This window comes from Oratosquilla oratoria, chromosome 12, assembly GCF_046742065.1.
Source record: "Oratosquilla oratoria isolate Oo_2021 chromosome 12, ASM4674206v1, whole genome shotgun sequence".
Classification (NCBI taxonomy): Eukaryota; Metazoa; Arthropoda; class Malacostraca; order Stomatopoda; family Squillidae; genus Oratosquilla; species Oratosquilla oratoria.
In genome coordinates, this window is record NC_134788.1 from 29610595 (window position 1) to 29628779 (window position 18185).

At 55.1% G+C, this 18185-nt stretch overlaps 1 protein-coding gene across 1 annotated transcript; it reads left to right on the forward strand.

Annotated features, from left to right (window-relative positions):
- The first annotated feature begins 400 nt into the window (after positions 1-400).
- LOC143030303 (uncharacterized) lies at positions 401-3007 on the forward strand. Its single transcript, XM_076193456.1, has 3 exons — positions 401-717; positions 2334-2413; positions 2950-3007. The coding sequence occupies exons 1-3, from the start codon at positions 454-456 to the stop codon at positions 3005-3007; spliced, it is 402 nt and encodes a 133-aa protein (XP_076049571.1). The 5' UTR covers positions 401-453.
- The last annotated feature ends 15178 nt before the right edge of the window (positions 3008-18185 follow it).

Here is an 18185-nt window from a genome sequence, read left to right on the forward strand (position 1 = left end):
GAGAAGAGAAAGAGGTGATTTGTTGAATATCTACAGAATTATGAAAGGGATGGAAATTCTCAATAGAGACAACTTGCTAAAGTGGGACAGAAGATAGAAGGACACAAAAAGTAACTAAAAAGGGACAGTTACAGAAGAGACCTGAAAGGGAATAGCTTCCCTCACAGAGTGATTGATGTCTGGAACAAACTGAACGGAGAAACAGTGAATGCCAAAACTATACACGATTTTAAGAATAAACTGGATGCGGAGAGATATGAAAACGGGTCACTACGAGCATAGCTCTTGTCCCGTAAAATATAACTAGGTAAATATGTAACCTGTGTGGTTCATTTATTTATTAATTTATTTATTTATTTATTTATTTATTTTTTATTATTATTTTTTTTTTTTCCAGATTTATGGACTCCAGGTCAAGGACATTTGGAATGAGTGCGAATCGTGTCCCCCGGGATGGAGGATCGTAAAGAGGAGGTGCAGCAGCAACAGGAGGACAAAGAGGAAGGGAAACAGCAGGAAGGCGAACTGGAAGAGAAGCTGTGGGAAGTGGGGGAGTTCTTGGTGACTTTGGTCGACAACGGTCGTTCGGTTGTCGCGAGGAAGGACGACTTGCCCCTCCTGCCCAGGAGCACGAAGGACTTCACTCCGTTCCTGACGGAGTTGGTGCTCAAGAACGTCAGCCCCCTACGCAAGGCAGATCCAGACCTTCTGCAGCAGGTAACGCAACCTACTACAGACTTCCTTGACTGTCTAAAGTCTGCTCTAAGGGTTGATGTCGTAATGTGTTATCTCTCTTGTATCTCACAAGCCAAGTGGGTTAGGTTATCGTTACACTACAAAGTCCTCTGTGAGGGGCACTGTCCTAGCCTTCCAATAGGGGGGAGTTTGTGACGTTAAACCAAATCACTTGCGGCAAAGGTAGAGATGATGACGATTCAAACCCTGCTCGGGGTATAGTTCATTAGATTCCACATTACAAGGTCCACCATAAAGGGCACTGTCTTAGCTTCCTGATAGGGGGGAGTTTGTGACATTAAACCAAATCGCATCATCACAATCACTATCTCTCTCTATGCCTCTTGCCTCTCTTATTATGAAACACCTCCCTACCTGTCTCCCTCTCTTCCTCTGTCTCCTTCCCTCCCTTTCCCCCTCCTTTCCTTCAGTGCAAAACCACAGTTGAACACTGGAACAATGATCGATAATCAAGAGATCAAATGAGGAATACCTTTTGACAGTAATGGCGGAATTGGCAAACATCACAAATGCATTTGAGGCGTCTAGAATAGAAAGGGGGAAATGCAGAATTGACAAAGATCATGAATGCATTTGAGGCATCTAGAATCGGGGAAAATGCGGGCATCATGTGTAAGGCATCTTGCCACTCCTAGAATACGATGTGACTGCATAGGCGTCATGAGACGTGAGTATACAAAGATGCTGCTCTGGGTGTCCTGATAATATCTATCTTTTAGATGTAGTCGACTAGTGACCCCAGTATTCTGTGAACAGGCTTGATCACATTTTCTGTGGACAGACATGAACATTTTGTGTGAAAGAGAATGAATATAACAGAAGCTGTAGCTTTATATTTTATAGTGCAAGTATTGTGATGCATCGTTGTATGTCAGGCACGAGTATTTAAATCGTATTGAAGAGGTTAACGTCGAACGCTTTAAGAAGGAGGTGTGGCATTTACCCCTCTCGATTCTCGATGCCTTGTTTCGAGTTGGAACAAAGTTCGTAGTTTCAGAGCCATTACGTGCCTAAGTCCCCCCCCACCCCCGGGGCAAAGTTCTCAGGGATGCCCCCCCCCCTCCTTTCCCCCATCACCACTTACCATCCCTTACTGCCTATTATAGCTGTTGGCTCGCAAAATAATTAAACAGGTTCCCTATTGCAGAAAGGTTAAGGGAAAGTCATTTCGTATTCTGTTGAGTCTAACGCAAAATTCGTACATTACGGTAAAATATTGAGAGTTCTTTTAACATTTTTTTTATTATGATTATTTTGTCAGCCTTGTGGGCGGCATGTCCTGACAAGAATTGCCCCCCCGCCCCTAAATGTGCCGTCCTAGGGCATATGCACCCCCACTGCGACGTTTTTTATTGTAATTATTTTGTCAGCCTTGTGAGTGTCAAGATTAGAATTGCCCCCCCTCCCATAAATGTGCCATCCTGTGGCATATGCACCCCCATGTGAGGGCCCTCCTGCATGGTTTTCTTAGGGTGTAATGTCAATGACCATAAGAGTTATGATGCCAGAAGTGAACGATCCCCATCACTTCTGGACACCGTCACTGTCTTTCACCACGACCTCCTCTCACCGCGCAGGGACGGGAATGGCTCACGGAGAGGCAAAGAGCTGGAGCTTCATTGCATCAGGAATCCAGATTACAGACGGCATTGTCCAGGTAAGTTCTCGTAACACGGACGCATGCTATTTTTCTTAAAAGTGGTATAGCATCAGAAAAAAAATTAATTTTGTAAATTATAATACATCAATGTAATAGATAATTTTCTCAGCAGAAATCGTTATCAGAAAATGTTGTAACCTATACAGAAATGAACAAAGTCGCTTTGACTCCTTTAGACGCCAACTTTGTTTTGATAGATTCGGAGGTCTGAGATGATGACAACCCTAATGACCTCAAGAATTACAGGTATTGCATTACTAAATGCAGGTCTGGTTGGGTTAGTAGGTTAGGTAAGGGCTAGAATAGACAAAAATATCATACTTTAATTTCTTCAGCCTCCACTGCCAAAAGAAAGATGGTGCCTCAACTAACCAAAGTGGTTACGTTTGTTTATAGTTTTTAGCAACCTTTTCTATTATTAATTTCCGCCAAGAATGACCATGTATTACATTGATGTATTATGATTTACAAAATTAAAATTTAATTTCCTATTGCTATATTGCGTTTGGTATGCACTTTTATCAATTTATCAGATGTACTGACCCCCTGCTCTCACTTCCACATTTCTTCTCGTATCTATCCTCCTCGTAACCTGCACTGCACCCCCTACTTCTTAACCCATTCAACTCCGATGACAAGATGTCTTGTCATTTGGTCAAATAAAACAAAAAATCATAAAACACCAAAATGTTTGATCAAACACCAGAAAAATATGACGTCAGTCCTCGCTTCGCTGCGAGCGAAGCGAGGACTGACGTCATATTTTTCTGGTGTTTGATCAAACATTTTGGTGTTTTATGATTTTTTGTTTTATTTGACCAAATGACAAGACATCTTGTCATCGGAGTTGAATGGGTTAATTAACCTCTTCGATGTGATGACACCCACGTAGGCGTCATGAGGCGTGAGTGGATGGATATACGAGGATGTCGGCGCGCGTCTTGATTATATTCATTTTGTAGTCGTAGCCGAGTGAACCCCACATTCTGTGAACTGGTTTGATCGTGTTTTCTGCATTTGTTAATACTCTGTGAAAGAGAATGATTAATACCAGCAGTGACTTCATGTTTTATGATGCCAGTAGTGTGATGCATCGTGCATTAGGCATTCAATGCTGCGTGAGAGAGGATTTGACTCGTATTAAAGAGGTTAGCCATTTCCTTCCTCTGAATCCCCCCCCCCCGTATTATGGATCTTCCTTTCTATGCGTACATACATTACATACATCTACCAAAGGCGTCACACGGGAGGTAGCCAAAAAGAAAAGGGCATGGAAACCACTCCCACCCATTCCATCCCTGATACACTCCACTCCCCTCTGCCCTCTACCCTCCCTCTTATCTTGGCACCTCCTGGATGACAGTGGGTCATCCCTGCATCTTGCCCACTGCCCCGGGTCACAAGCAGTGTCGCAAGACACAGCACATCCACAGCAAGGCTGCTTCATTAATTCGGTGAACCCCCCCCCTCCCCCCCTCTGTTCCCTCATGCAGAAAGGGAGAAGACGACGGGGAGAAATTCCTTCAGGCTGCATCAAATTTATTTCTCACGCATACTCCCTCACCCCCCTCATCTTCCTTTCTGCCGCATTTGAATACAAAGTCTTCTTGAGTGCAGTGCCCTCGGCAGTCGTCCCCAGATATGTATTAACCACTTCAGTACGAGTCAAATTCTCGCACGGAGCATTGGCTGTCATATGTATGATGCATCACACTACTCGCATTCTAAAATATAAAGCCACTGCTGCCGTATTACTTGTTCTCTTTTACTCCGAGTAATAATAATAAACAGGAAACGTGATCAAACCAGTTCACAGGATTTGGGGTTAACGCGTGTACAACTACGAAAAAGAAAATGTATAATCAAGACGCTTACGCCGCCGGCATCCACACATACCCACTCGCACCTTGTGACGTTTATGTAGGCATCGAATCATCATACCAAAGTGCTTAAATTCGAAGTCTTCTTGAATGAAGGGCCCTTGGTATTCGTCGCCAGTTACGTATTAATTGTGACAAAAATAATCACTCCGTCCGTTGCCCAGAAAGGGGGCATCAGGGGGGAGGGGGGGTGCATCCATGGAAGTGTAACGGACTTTGCAGGTGAACGTGGGCACGCGCGCGACATCGGTGGTCAAGAAATCATCGCGAAGGGCTACGGACGGGGTCACACTATTACTGGTCCCAAGAAGAAGAAGAAGAAGAAGAAGAATGGGGACCTGATGAGCAAGGTATGGTCTATCTCTCTCTCTCTGTCTTTCTGTCTTTCCCCTCTCTCCTCTCTCCTCTCTCCCCCCTTTCTATCACTTGTCTCTCCCCCTCTCTCTTCTCTCTCCCCCTCTCTCTCATCTCTTTCCCCCTCTCTCTCATCTCTTTCCCCCTCTCTCTCATCTCTTTCCCCCCTCTCTCATCTCTTTACCCCCTCTCACTCATCTTTCCTCCCTCTCACTCATCTTTCCTTCCTCTCTCCTCTCTCCCCTCTCTCCCCCCTCTCACTCTCTCCTCTCTCCCCCTCTCTCTTTCTCTCTCCCCCTCTCTTTCTCCTCTCCCCCTTTCCCTCTCACTCTCCCCCTCCCTCCTCTCTGTCTCCTCTCTCCCCTCTCCCCTCTCTCTCTCTCTCCCCTCCCCCCTCTCCCTCTCTCTCTCTCTCCCTCCTCTCTCCCTCTCTCTCTCTCTCCCCCCTCCCCTCTCTCTCTCTCCCCTCCTCCCCCTCTCTCCCCTCTCTCCTCTCTCCCCTCTCCCCTTCTCTCCCTCCCTCCCCTCTCCCCTTCTCTCCCTCTCCCCTCCCCACTCCCCTTATCTCTACTCTCCCCTCTCCCCCTACTCTCCCCTCTCCCCTTCTCTCCTCTCCCCCTCTCTCCTCTCTCCCTCTCTCTCCTCTTTCTCCTCACTCCCCCCTCTCATCTCCCTCTCCTCTTCTCTTCCCCCTCTTCTCTCCCCCTCTTTTCTCCTCTCCTCTCCCCCTCTTTTCTCCTCTCCTCTCCCCCTCTTTTCTCCTCTCCTCTCCCCCTCTCCTTTCCCCCTGTCTTCTCTCTCATCTCCCCTTCTCTCCCCTCTCCCCCCTCTCTTTCCTCCCCTGTCCTCTCCCCCTCTTCTCTCTCCCTTCTCCCCCTCTCTCCTTTCTCCCCCTCTCTCCTCTCTCCCCCTCTCTCCTCTCTCGCCCTCTCTCCTCTCTCGCCCTCTCTCCTCTTTCCCCCCTCTCTCCTCTTTCCCCCTCCCTCCTCTCTCCCCTCCCCCCTCACTCCTCTCTCTCCCTCTCCCCTCACTCCCCCTCTCTATCCCTCTCTCCTCTCTTCCCCTCTCTCCTCTTTCTCCTCCCTCCTCCCTCTCTCTCCCCCTCTCTTCTCTCTCTCTCTCCCCTCTCTCTCTCTCTCTCCCCTCTCTCCTCTCTCTCCCCCGCTCTCTCTCTCTCTCCTCTCCCCCTCTCTTCTCTCCTCTCCCCCTCTCTTCTCTCTCCTCTCTCCCCCTCTTTTCTCCTCTCCTCTCCCCCTCTTTTCTCCTCTCCTCTCTCCCCCTCTCCTCTCCCCCCCTCTCCTCTCTCCCCCTCTCCTCTCCCCCCTCTCTTTCCTCCCCTGTCCTCTCCCCCCCTCTCTCCTCTCTCCCCCTCTCTCCTCTCCCCTCTCTCCTTTCTCCCCCCCTCCTTTCTCCCCCTCTCTCCTCTCTCTCCCCCTCTCTCTCTCTCCCTCTCTCTCTCCCCCCTCTCTCTCCCCTCCCCCTCCCTCTCACCTCTCTCCCCTCCCTCTCTCCCTCCCTCCTCTCTCCCCTCCCTCTCTTTCCCTCTCTCCTCTCTTCCCTCTCTCCTTCCTCCCCATCTCTCCTCTCTCGCCCTCTCTCCTCTTTCCCCCTCTCTCCTCTTTCCCCCTCTCTCCTCTTTCCCCCTCTCTCCTCTCTCCCCTCCCCCTCACTCCTCTCTCCCCCTCACTCCTCTCTCCCCTCTCCCCCCTCTCTTCTCTCTCTGCACCTCTCCTTCCTTCCCATCTCTCCTTCCTCCCCCTCCCTCTTCTCTCCCCCTCTCTCTCCTCCCCCTCTCTCTTCTCCCCCCTCTCTCTCCTTTCTCTTCCTCCATGTCTCTTCTTTCCCCCTCTCTTCTTTCTCCCCCCTCCCTCCTTTCTCCTCTCCCCCTCTCTTCTTTCTCCCCCTCTCTCCTTTCTCCTCTCTCCCCCTCTCTCCTCTCTCCCCCTCGCTCCTCTCTCTCCCCTCTCCTCCTCCTCTCCCCCCTCCTTTCCCTCCCCCCTCTCTCCTTTCTCCCCCCTCTCTCCTCCCTCTCCCCTCTCCTCCTCTCCCCCTCTCTCCTCTCCTCCCTCTCTCCTCCCCCCTCCTTCTCTCCCCCTCCCCGTCCTTCCTCTCCCCCTCCCCTTTCCCCTCCCCTTTTCTCTCCTTCTCCCCCTCTCTCCCCTCCCCTCTCCCTTTCCCCCCTCTCCCCTTCCCCTACTCCCTCTCCCCCTCCCCTTTCCTCTCCTCCTCCCCCTCCCCTCTCTCCTTTTCTCTCCTCTCCCCCTCTCTCCTCTCTCTCCCCCTCCTCTCTCCCCATCTCTTTCCTCCCCTCTCCCTCTTCTCTCCCCATCTCTCTCCTCTCTCCCCTCACCCCCTCTCCTCTCCTCTCTCTCCCCCTCTCTCCTCCCCCTCTCTCCTCTCCTCCCCCTCTCTCCTTTTTCCCCCTCTCTCCTTTCTCCCCCTCTGTCCATTCTCCCCTCTTCTCTCTCCCCCTCTCTCCCCGTTTCCTCTCTCCCTTTCCTCCTCTCTCTTCTCTCTCCCCCTCTCTCTCTCTCTCCCCCTCTCATCTCTCTCCCCCTCTCATCTCTCTCCCCCCTCTCTCCCTCTCTCCTTCCCCCCTCCTCTCTCTCTCCCCTCTTTCTCTCTCCCCCTTTTTCTCTCTCCCCCCTTCTCCTCTCTTTCCCCCTCTCTCTCGCCCCTCCCCCTCTCTCCCCCTCCTCTCTCCCCCTTTCCTCTCTCCTCTCTCCCCTCTCTCTCTCTTTCTCTCTCCCCCTCTCTCTCTCTCCCCCCTCTCTTATCTCTCCCCCTCTCTCTCTCCTCTCCCCCTCTCTCCCCTCTCTCTCTCCCCCCCTCTCTCTCTCTCTCTCCCCCCTCTTTTCTCTCTCCCCCTCTCTCTCTCTCCCCCTCTCTCTTCTCCCCCCCTCACCCTCTCTCCATCTCTCTCCCCTCTCTCTTCTCTCTCTCCTCTCCCCTCTCTCCTCTCCTCCCCCCCCTCTCTCCTCTCCCCCTCTCTCTTCTCTCCCCCTCTCTCTCTTTCTCTCTCCTTCCACCCTCTCCCCCTCTCTCTCTCTCCCTCCACCTCTCTCCTCTCCCCCTCTCTTCTCTCCCCCTCTCTTCTCCCTCCCTCCCTCTCTCTACTCTCTCCCCTTCTCTCTCTCCCCCTTCTCTCTCTCCCCCTTCTCTCTCTTTCTCCTTTCCTCTCTCTCTTTCTCCTCTCTCTCTCTCTCCCCCTCTCTCTCCTCTCCCCCTCTTCCTCTCCCCCTCTCTCTCCTCTCCCCCTCTCTTCTCTCTCCTCCCCTCTCTCTCCTCTCTCCCTCCCCTCTCCTCTCTCTCCTCCTCCCTCTCTTCCCCTCTCTCCTCCCTCCCCTCTCCTCCCCTCTCTCCCCCCTCTCCTCCTCTCCCCCCCCCCCCTCCTCTCCCCCTTCCCCCTTTCCCCCTCTCTCCCCCTCTTCTCCTCCCTCCTCTTCTCTCTTCCCCCTCTCTTCTCTTCCCCCCTCTCTTCTCTCCCCCTCTCATCCCTCTCCCCCCTCTCTTCTCTCTCCCCTCTCATCCCTCTCCCCCCTCTCTTCTCTCTCTCCCCTCTCATCCCTCTCCCCCCTCTCTCTCTCCCCCTCTTTTCTCTCTCCCCCTCATTTCTCTCTCCCCCCTCTCTCCCCCCCTCTTTTCCTCTCACCTCTCTCCCTCTCCCCTCCTCCTCTCTCCCTCTCCTCTCCCCCCCTCTCTCCCTCTCCCCCTCTCTCCCTCTCCCTTTCTCCCCCTTCCCCCTCTCTCCCTCTCCCCCTCTCCCTCTCTCCTCTCCCCCTCTCCCCCTCTCCTCTCCCCCCTCTCTTCTCCCACCCTCTCCTCTTCTCTCCCCTCTCTCCCCCTCTCCTCCTCTCCCCCACTCTCCCCCTCTTCCTCTCCCTCCTCCCCCTCTTCCTCCCCCTCCTCCCCCTCTTCCTCCCCTCACTTCCCCCTCTCTCCCTCCTCTCCCCCCCTCCTCCTCTCTTCCCCCTCTTCTCTCCCCCTGTCCTCTCTCTCCTCTCCCCCTCTCTTCCTCCCTGTCCTCCTCCCCCCCCTCTCCCTCTCCTCTCTCCCTTTCTCCCCCTCTCCCTTTCTCCCCTCTCCCTTTCTCTCCCCCTCTCTTCTCTCCTCTTTCCCCTCTCTCCCCCTCTCTTCCCTCCCCCCTCACTCCACTCTCTCCCCCTCTCCTCTCTCTCCTCCCCCTCCTTCTCCCCCTCTCCCTCTCTCTCCCCCTCCTCTCCCCCCCCTCCTCCCCCCCTCTTTCTCTCCCCCTCTCCTCTTCCCCTCTCTTCTCTCTTCCCTCTCTCTCTCTCCCCTCTCTTCTCTCTTCCCCTCTCTTCTCTCTCCCCCTCTCTTCTCTCTCCCCCTCTCTTCTCTTTTCTCTTCCCCTCTCCCCCCTCTCCTTCCTTTCTCTCCCCTCTCTCCTTTCCCTCCCTCTCTCTCCCTTCTCTCCCTCCTCCTCTCTCCCCTCTTTCTCTCTCCCCCTCTTCCCCTCTCTCTCTCCCTCCTCCCCTCTCCTTCCTCCCCCCTCCCCCTCTCCCTCCCCCTCCTCATCCCCCCTCTTCTCCCCCCTCTCTCTTCTCTCTTTCTCTCCCCTCTCTCTTTCTCCCTCCTCTCTCCTTTCTCCTCTCCCCCTCTCTCCTTTCTCCCCCCTCTCTCCTTTCTCCCCCCTCTCTCCTTTCTCCCCCTCTCTCCTTTCTCCTCTCTCCCCCTTCTCTCTCCCCCTCTCCTCTCTCCCCCTTTTCTCTCCCCCCTCTTTTCTCCCCCTCTCCCTCTCCTCTCCTTCTCCCTCTCTCTTCTTTCTCCCCCTCTCTCCATTCTCCACCTTCTCTCCTTTCTCCTCTCTCTCTCTCCCCCCTCCCTCTCTCCTCCCTCTCCCCTCTCTCCTCCCTCTCTCCTCCCCCTCTCTCCTCTCTCCCCTCTCCTTTCCTCTCCTCTCTCCCTCTCTCCTCTCTCCCCCTCTCCTCTCTCCCCCTCTCCTCTCCTCTCTCCCCCTCTCTCCTCCCTCTTCTTCTCCCCTCTCTCCCCTCACTCCTCTCTCTCCTTTCCCCTCCCCCTCTCTCCTCCCCTCCCTCCCCCTCCCCCCCTCTCTCCTCTCCCCCCTTTCTATCACTTCTCTCTCCCCCCTCCTCTTTCTCTCTCCCCCTCTCTCTCTCTCTCCCTCTCTCTCTCTCTCCTTCTCCCCCCTCTCTCTCATCCTCCCCCTCTTTCTCTCTTTCCCCCCTTCTTCCTCTCCCCCTCTCCTCTCTCCCCCTCTTCTCTCTCTTCTCCTCTCTCTTCTCCTCTCCCCTCTTTCTCTCTCCCCCTCTCTCTCTCCCCCTCTCTTCTCTCCCCCTCTCTCCTTCTCCCTCCCCCCCTCTCTCTCTCCCCCTTCTCTCTTCTCTCTCCCCCTTCTCTCTTCTCTCTCCCCCTGTTCTCTCTCCCACTCCCCCCCTCTCTCCCCCTCTCCCCCCCCTCTCTCCTTCTCTCCCCCTGTCTCCCCTCTCCCCCTCTTCCTCTCTCTCTCCCCCTCTTCTCTCCTCTCTCTCGCTCCCCCTTTCCTCTCCCCTCATCCCCCTCTCTCTTCTCCTCTCCCCTGCTCTCTCTCCCACCTCTTCTCTCTCCCCCCCCCTCTTCTCTCTTCTCTCTCTCCCCCTCTTCTCTCTCCCCCTCCTCTCTCCCCCTCTCTCTTCTCTCTCCCCCCTCCTCTCTTCTCTCTCCCCCTCTCTTCTCCCCTCCCCTCTCTCTCCTCTTCCCCCTCTCCTCTCCCTCTCCTCCCTCTCTCCCCTCTCTCTCCCTCTCTCTCCCCTTTCCCCCCTCCCCCTTTCCCCCCCACTCTCTCCTCTCCCTCTCCCCCTTCTCCCCCTCTCCTCTCCCCCTTCTCCCCCTCTCTGCTTTCTCCCCCTTCTCCCCCTCTCTGCTTCTCCACCCCTTCTCCCCCTCTCTGCTTTCCTCCCCCTTCCCCCCCCCTCTGCTTTCTCCCCCTTCCCCCCCTTCTCATGCTTTCTCCCCCCTTCTGTCCTCCTCTCCTCCTTCCCCCATCTCTCCCCCTCTCTCCTCCCTCCCGCCTCCCTCCTCCTCCCCTCTCTTTTTCTTCCCTCCTCCTCCCCTCTCTCGTCCCTCTTCTCTCCTCCCCTCTCTCCCCCTCTCCTCTCCTCTCTCCCCCTCTCCTCTCCTCTCCCCTCTTTCCTCCTCTTGTCCTCTCCCACCTCTCCCTCTCCGCTCTCCCTTCTCCCCTTTCTCTCCCCCCTCTCTCCCCTCTCCCTCTTCCTCTCTCCCTTCTCCCCTCTCCTTTTCTCCTCCCCTCTCCCTTCTCCCCTCCTCCTTCTCTCCCCCTCTCTTCTCTCCACTCTCTCTTCTCTCCCCTCTCTCCTCTCCCCCTCCTCTCCCTCTCCCCCTCTCCTTTCTCGCCCTCTCCTCCTTTCTCCCCCTCTCTCCTCACTCGCCCTCTCCTCACTCCCCCTCTCTCCCCTTCTCTCCTCTCTCCCCATCTCTTTCCACCCCTCTCCCTCCTCTCACCCCCTCTCTCCTCTCTCCCCATCTCTCCTCTCTCCCCCTCCCCCTCTCCCCCTCCCCCCCTCCTCCCTCCCCCCTCTCTCTCCTCTCTCCCTTTCTCTTCTCTCTCCTTTCTCTTCCCCCATGTCTCTTCTCTCCCCTCTTCTTTCTCCCCCCTCTCTCCTTTCTCCCCCCTCTCTCCTTTCTCTCCCTCTCCTTTCTCCTCCCCCTCCTTTCTCCTCTCTCCGTTCTTCCCCCTCTAATTTCTCCTCTCTCCTTTCTCCTCTCTCCTTTCTCCCCCCTCTACTTTCTCCTCCCTCTCCTCTCTTGTCTCTCCCCTCTTGTCTCTCCCCATCTCTCTTCCCTCCCCATCTCTCTTCTCTCCCCCTCTTTTCTCCCCTCTCTTCTCCCCTTCTCTCCTTTCTCCCCCTCTCTCCATTCTCCCCTTCTCTCCTTACTATTCTCTCCTCTCCCCCTCCTCTCTCCGCTCTCCCATCTCTTTCCCCCCTCATCTCTCCCCCTCTCTCCTCTCTCCACCCTCCCCCCTCTCCTCTCTCCCCATCTCTCCTCCCCTCTTCTCTCCCCTCTCCCCCCTCTCTCCCTTCTCCCCCTCTCTCCTTTCTCCCACTCTCCATTCTTCCCCTATCTCCTTTCTCCCCCTCTCTCAATTCTCCCCCTTCTCTCCTTTTCCGCACTACTCTCCTCTCCCCCCTCTCTCCTCTTTCCCCCTCTCTACTCTCTTCTCCTCTCTCTTCTCTCCCCCTCTCCCTTCTCTCCTCTCCTCTTCTCCTCTCCCTCTTCTCTCTCCTCTCTCCCCCTCTCCCTCTTATCTCTCCTCTCCCCCTCTTCTCTCTCCTCTCCCCCTCTTCTCTCTCCTCTCTCCCCTCTTCTCTCTCCTCTCTCCCCCTCTCTTCTTTCTCATCCCCTCCCCCTCCCTCTCTCCCCTCCCCTCCCTCTCTCCCCTCCCCCTCTCCTCTCCCCTCCCCCTCCTCTCCCCCCTCCCCCTCCTCCTCTCCCCTCCCCTCTCCTCTCCCCCCGCCCCCTCTCCTCTCTCCCCTCCCCCTCTCCTCTCTCCCTCTCCTCTCTCCCCTCCCCCTCTCCTCTCTCCCCTCCCCCTCTCCTCTCTCTCCCTCTTTCCTCTTCTCTGCTCTCCCCCTCTCCCTCTTCTCCCCTCTCTTCTCTCCCTCCTCTCCTCTCTCCTCTCCTCTCTCCTCTTTCCCCCGTCTCTCCTCTCTCCCCCTCCCTCGTCTCCCCCTCTCCTCTCTCCCCCTTTCTCTCCTCTCTACTCCCTCCCCCCTCTTCTCTCCTCTCTCCCCCTCTTCTCTCCTCTCTCCCCCTCTTCTCTCCTCTCTCCCCCTCTCCCCCCTTTTTCTTCTCTCCCTCTCTTCTTTCTCCCCCTCTCCTCTCTCCCCCTCTCTCTTCTCTCCCCCTCTCTCTTCTCTTCCCCCCTCTCTTCCCCCCTCTCTTCTCTCCCCCTCTCATCTCTCTCCCCTCTCATCTCTCTCCCCCTCTCTTCTCTCTCCCCCTCTCTTCTCTCTCTCCTCTCTCTCTCCTCTCTTCTCTCTGTCCCCCTCTTTTCTCTCTCCCCCCTCTTTTCTCTCTCCCTCTCTCCTTTCTCTCTTCCTCACTCTCTCCTCTCTTCCTCTCTCTCCTCTTTCTCCTCACTCCCCCCTCTCTTTCATCCCCCTCTCCCTCTTCTCTCCCTCTTTTCTCTTCCTCTCCCTGTCCTCTCCCCCCTCTCTTCCCCCTCTCCTCTCCCCCTGTCTTCTCTCTCCCCTCTCCCCCTCTCTTTCCTCCCCTGCCCTCTCCCCTCTCTCCCTATCTCCTTTCTCCCCCTCTCCTCTTTCTTCCCCTCTCTCTCCTTTCTCCCCCTCTCTCTTCTCTCGCCCTCTCTCCTCTCTCCCCCTCTCTCCTCTCCCCCTCACTCCTCTCTTCTCTCTCCCCATCTCTCCTTCCTCCCCCCTCCCCCTCTCCTCCCCCCACTCCTCCCCCTCTCTCTTCTCTCTCCCCCTTTCTCTTCCCCAATGTCTCTTCTCTCCCCCTCTCTTCTTTCTCCCCCATCTCTCCTTTCTCCCCCTCTCTCCTTTCTCCTCTCTCCCCCTCTCTCCTCTCCCCCCTCTCTCCTTTCTCCTCTCTCCCCCTTTCTCCTCTCCCCCTCTCCTCTCCTCTCCCTCCTCTCCTCTCTCCCCCTTTCTTCATTCTCCACCCTCTCTCCTTTCTCCTCACTACTCTCTTCTCTCCCCTCCTCTCTCCCCTTCCTCTCTCCCACTCTCTCCTCTCTCCCCTTCTCTCCTCTCTCCCCCTCTCTCCTCTCTCCCCATCTCTTTCCTCCCCTCTCCCTCTTCTCTCCTCCCTCCCCCTCGGTCCTTTTTCCCCCTCTCTCCTTTCTCCTCTGTCCATTCTCCCATATCTCTTTTCTCCCCCTCTCCATTCTCCCCCTATCTCTTTTCTCCCCCTTTCTCCATTCTCCCCTTTCTCTCCTCTTTCCTCACTACTCTCTCCTCTCTCCCCCTCTCCTCTCTCCCCCTCTCCTCTCTCCCCCCTCTCTCCTCTTTCCCCCTCTCTCCCCATCTCTCCTCTCCCCATCTCTCCTCTCCCCATCTCTCCTCTCTCCCCATCTCTCTCCTCTCCCTCTTCTCTCCCCCTCTTCTTTCTCCTTACCTATCTCCCCCCTCCTCTCTCCTCTCTCCCCCTCCTCTCTCCTCTCTCCCCCTCCTCTCTCCTCTCTCCCCCTCTCTCCCCCTCATCTCTCCTCTCCCTTCCTCTCTCCTCTCTCCCCTCCTCTCTCTTTTCTCCCCTCCTCTCCCTCCTTTCCCCCCTCTTCTCTCCCCCTCTCTTCTTTCTCCCCTCTCTCCCCCTCTCCTTTCTCCTCTCTCCTCCTTTCCTCTCTCTCCTCTCTCCCCCTTTCCTCTCTCTCCTCTCTCCCTCTCCCTCTTCTCTCCTCTCCCCCCTCTCCTCTCCCCCTCTCCTCTCCCTCCTCTCCTCTCCCTCCTCTCCTCTCTCTCTCTCCCTCTTCCCCGTCTCTCCCCTCTCTTCTCTCCTCTCCTCTCTCCCCCTCTTCTCTCCCCTCCTCTCTCCCCCCTCATCTCTCCCCTTCTCCCTCTCCCCCTCCCCCTCTTTTTTCTCTCCCATTTTCTCCCTCTCCTTTCTCCACTCTCCCTCTCTCCTCTCTCCCCCCACTCTCCGACCTCTCCCCCTCTCTCCTCTCTCCCCCTCTTCTCTCTCTCTCCTTTCTCCTCTCTCCCCCTCTCCCTTTCCTCTCCCCCTCTCTTCTCCCCCTTCTCTCTCCCCTCTTTCCTCCCCCTGTCCTCTCCCCCCTCTCCCTCTCCTCTCTCCCTTCTCCCCTTTCTCCATGCTCTCTCCTTTCTCCCCCTCTCTTCTCTCCCCCTCCTCTTTCCCTCTCCTCTCTCCCCCTCTCTCCCCCTTTCATCTCTCCCCCTCTCTCCCCATCACTCCTCTCTCCCCGTCTCTCCTCTCTCACCATCTCTCCTCTCTCCCCTTCTCTCCTTCCTCCCCATCTCTCTCCTCTCCCCCTCTCCCTCTTTTCTCCCCCTCTCTTCCCCATGTCTCTTCTCTTCTCCTCTCTCCTTTCTCCCCCTCCTTTCTCCTCCCTCCCGTTTCTCCTCTCTCCTCTCCCCCTTTCCTCTCTCCCCCTATTTTCTCCCCCTCTCCCTCTTCTCTCCCCCTGTCCTCTCCTCTCTCTTTTCCCCCTCTCTCCTTTCTCCCCCCTCTCTCCATTCTCCCCTTCTCTCCTTTCTCCTCACTACTCTCTCTACTCTCCCCCTCTCTCCTCTCCCCTCCTCTCTCCCCATCTCTTTCCTCCCCTCTCCCTCTTCTCTCCCCCTCTCCTCTCCCTCCTCTCCTCTCCTCTCTCCCCCTCTCTCCTCTCTACCACCCAATATCCATCCTATGCTGCTCGTTCAATCTACTAGAGAGAATAATGTTAAAGCGCCTTACACCTATATTGGATCTCCATATTCCTCCAGAACAGGCAGGTTTCAGGGCAGAAAGAAATACTACAGAGCAAGCCCTAGCACTTACTACATACATAGAGACAGGATACGAATTTAAACTGAAAACAGGAGCAGTTTTTATTGACCTGACAGCCGCATATGACACCGTCTGGCACGATGGACTAATGACAAAGCTTGCCCAACACATACCCTGCAAGAAAACCCTAAAGCTTTTAAACAAAATGTCTGGAAAAAGAACCTTTTTTGTTTGCTTGGGTAACGACACCAGCAAGAGCAGGAAAATAAAAAATGGAGTTCCACAAGGATCAGTCTTGGCTCCAACACTTTTCAACATCTATATGAGTGATATGCCCACCACAACCTCCAGAAAGTTTGGATATGCAGATGATTTTGCAATGGCCTACCAATCAAACAAGATTGAACAGCTAGAAAATACAATATCAGAGGACCTGCAAACAATACAAAAATACTTTGAGAAATGGTATCTGCAAATGAACACAAACAAAACTGTGTCAACACTGTTTCACCTAAACAATAAACAAACTGACAAAACTCTGGATATTAAAATAAAGAACCAAACCCTCCCAGCCGACAAAACCCCCAAGTACCTTGGTATAACCCTAGACAGGACTCTAACATATAAAAAGCATATAGAAAACACAGCGCACAAATTGAACAAAAGAAACTGCTTGATCAGAAAACTAGCTGGAACCACCTGGGGAGCAAAACAAACGGTGCTTAAAACCGCAGCACTTGCCCTGTGCTACAGTGTAGCAGAATATGGGGCCCCAGTGTGGGCTCAAGAGTGCACACACAAATAAAATGGACAATAAACTCCACGCAACCATGCGGATAATATCGGGCCATTAAACTAACACCACTCATTTGGCTGCCAACGATGAGTGGCATAGCGCCACCAAATATACGACACAGGATGCCATACAAAAACAACACCAACGCATAGACAACCTTCCAGCAGATATACCCCTCAAACAAATAATGGAGGAGGCCCCAATAATAACGAGGCTAAAATCAAGAAAACCTTTCTTTAAAACAAAAAACGAAAATTTCAACCTAAAAGAAGCCTGGCAAGAAGAATGGACAAGGAAACTACCCACTGGGGGAAACTTAGTAACAGACCCAACCGAAATACTACCTGGATTTTCCAACCTAACCAGAAGAGAATGGACACAAGCCAACAGGCTGATATCACAACAAGGCAAAACAGCCGTTAACCTGCATCGCTGGGGCTACAAAGACTCCCCAATGTGCCCATCTTGTCATAACTCACCCCAAGATACAGACCATCTCGTACTGCACTGCCCAATCACAGCAGTGCCCGGGGGTTACCAGACTATCTATGAAGCAAATCAAACATTCATAGACTGGCTAGCAAACACAAAGTTGCAGGTGTAAGAAAGCCATTCGATACTACTGTACTACTCCTCTCTCCCCCTCTCTCTTTCCTCCCTCACTCCTCTCCCCCTCTCCCTCTCCTCTCCTCTCTCCCCCGTCTCTCCTCTCTCGCCCGTCTCTTCTCTCTCCCTATCTCTCCTTCCTCCCCATCTCTCTCCTTCCTCCCCATCTCTCTCCTCTCCCTCTCCTCCCCCTCTTCTCTCTTCTCTCTCCTTTCTCTTCCCCATGTCTCTTCTCTCCCCCTCTCTCCTTTCTCTTCCACATGTCTCTTCTCTCCCCCTCTCTCCTTTCTTCCCCCTCTCTCCTTTCTTCCCCCTCTCCTTTCTCCACCCTCTCCTCTCTCCAACTCTCTTTTCTCCCCCTCTCGCTCTTCTCTCCCCCTCTCCTCTCCTTCCTCGCCTCTCTTGTTTCTCCCCCTCTCTCCATTGTCCCCCTTCTCTCCTTTCTCCTCACTGCTCTCTCCTCTCCCCCTCCTCTCTCCCACCTTTCTCTTTCCCCCTCCTCTCTCCCCATCTCTTTCCTCCCCTCTCCCTCTTCTCTCCCCCTCTCCTCTCCCTCCTCTCCTCTCTCCCTTCCTCCTTTCTCCCCCTCTTTCCATGCTCCCCCTTCTCTCCTTTCTCCCCCTCTCTCCATTCTCCCCTTCTCTCCTCCCCTCTCTCCTCTCTTCCCAACCTCTCTTCTCTCTCCCTCTTTCGTTTCTCCTCTCTCCTGTCTCCCCTCTCTCTGATCTCTCCCCTCTTCCCTTACTCTCCCCTCTCCCCCTACTCTCCCCTCTCCCCCTACTCTCCCCTCCCCCTCTCTTCTCCCTCATCTCCCCTCCCCACCCCCTCTCTTCTCCCTCGTCTCCCCTCCCCTCCCCCTCTCTCCCTCCTCTCCTCTCCCCCTCTCTCCCTCCTCTCCTTCCCCTCTCTCCCTCCTCTCCTTCCCCTCTCTCCCTCCTCTCCTTCCCCTCTTTCCCTCCTAGCCCCTCCCCCTCTCTCCCTCCTATCCCCTCCCCCTCTCTCCCTCCTCTCCCCCCTCCCCCTCTCTTCCTCCTCTCCCCTCCCCTCCCCCTCTCTTCCTCCTCTCCCCTCCCCCTCTCTTCCTCCTCTCCCCTCCCCCTCTCTTCCTCCTCTCCCCTCCCCCTCTCTTCCTCCTCTCCCCTCCCCCTCTCTTCCTCCTCTCCCCTCCCCCTCTCTCCTCTCCCCCTCTCTCTCCTCTCCCTTCTCTCTCTCCTCTCTCCTCTCTCCCTTCTCTCTCCTCTCTTCTCTCCCCCTCTCTTTCCCCCTCGCCTCTCTCCTCTCTCTCCCTATCTCTCCTCTCTCCCATTATCTCTCCTCTCTCCCTGTCTCTCCTCTCTCCTTTCTCCCCACCTCTCTCCCCCCTTTATCACCTCTCTCCCTCCCCCGACCCCCTCCCTCTCCCTATCCCTCCCTGTCTCCCCACCCCTCCCTCACACCCATCCTCTTCCTCTCCCCCATCCTCTCCCCCTACCCCCTTCCTCTCCCCCTACCCCATCCTCTTCCCCTACCCCCTTCCTCTCCCCCATCCTCTTCCCCTACCCCCTTCCTCTTCCCCTACCCCTTCCTCTCCTCTCCCCCCTCCCCACCCTGTCCCCATCCCCTTCCTCTCCCCCATCCCCTCACTCTCCCCCACCCCTTCACTCTCCCCCTCCTGCTTCTCCTCTCTCCCCCTTCTCCTCTCTCCCCC

Bases quoted from the DNA above. Each gene is read 5' to 3' on its own strand.
- LOC143030303 (XM_076193456.1), top strand. From the start codon at position 454: ATGGAGGATCGTAAAGAGGAGGTGCAGCAGCAACAGGAGGACAAAGAG. The intron at 718-2,333 runs GTAACGCAACCT...CTCACCGCGCAG, and splicing joins ATCCAGACCTTCTGCAGCAG to GGACGGGAATGGCTCACGGA. The intron at 2,414-2,949 runs GTAAGTTCTCGT...TCAATTTATCAG, and splicing joins TTACAGACGGCATTGTCCAG to ATGTACTGACCCCCTGCTCT.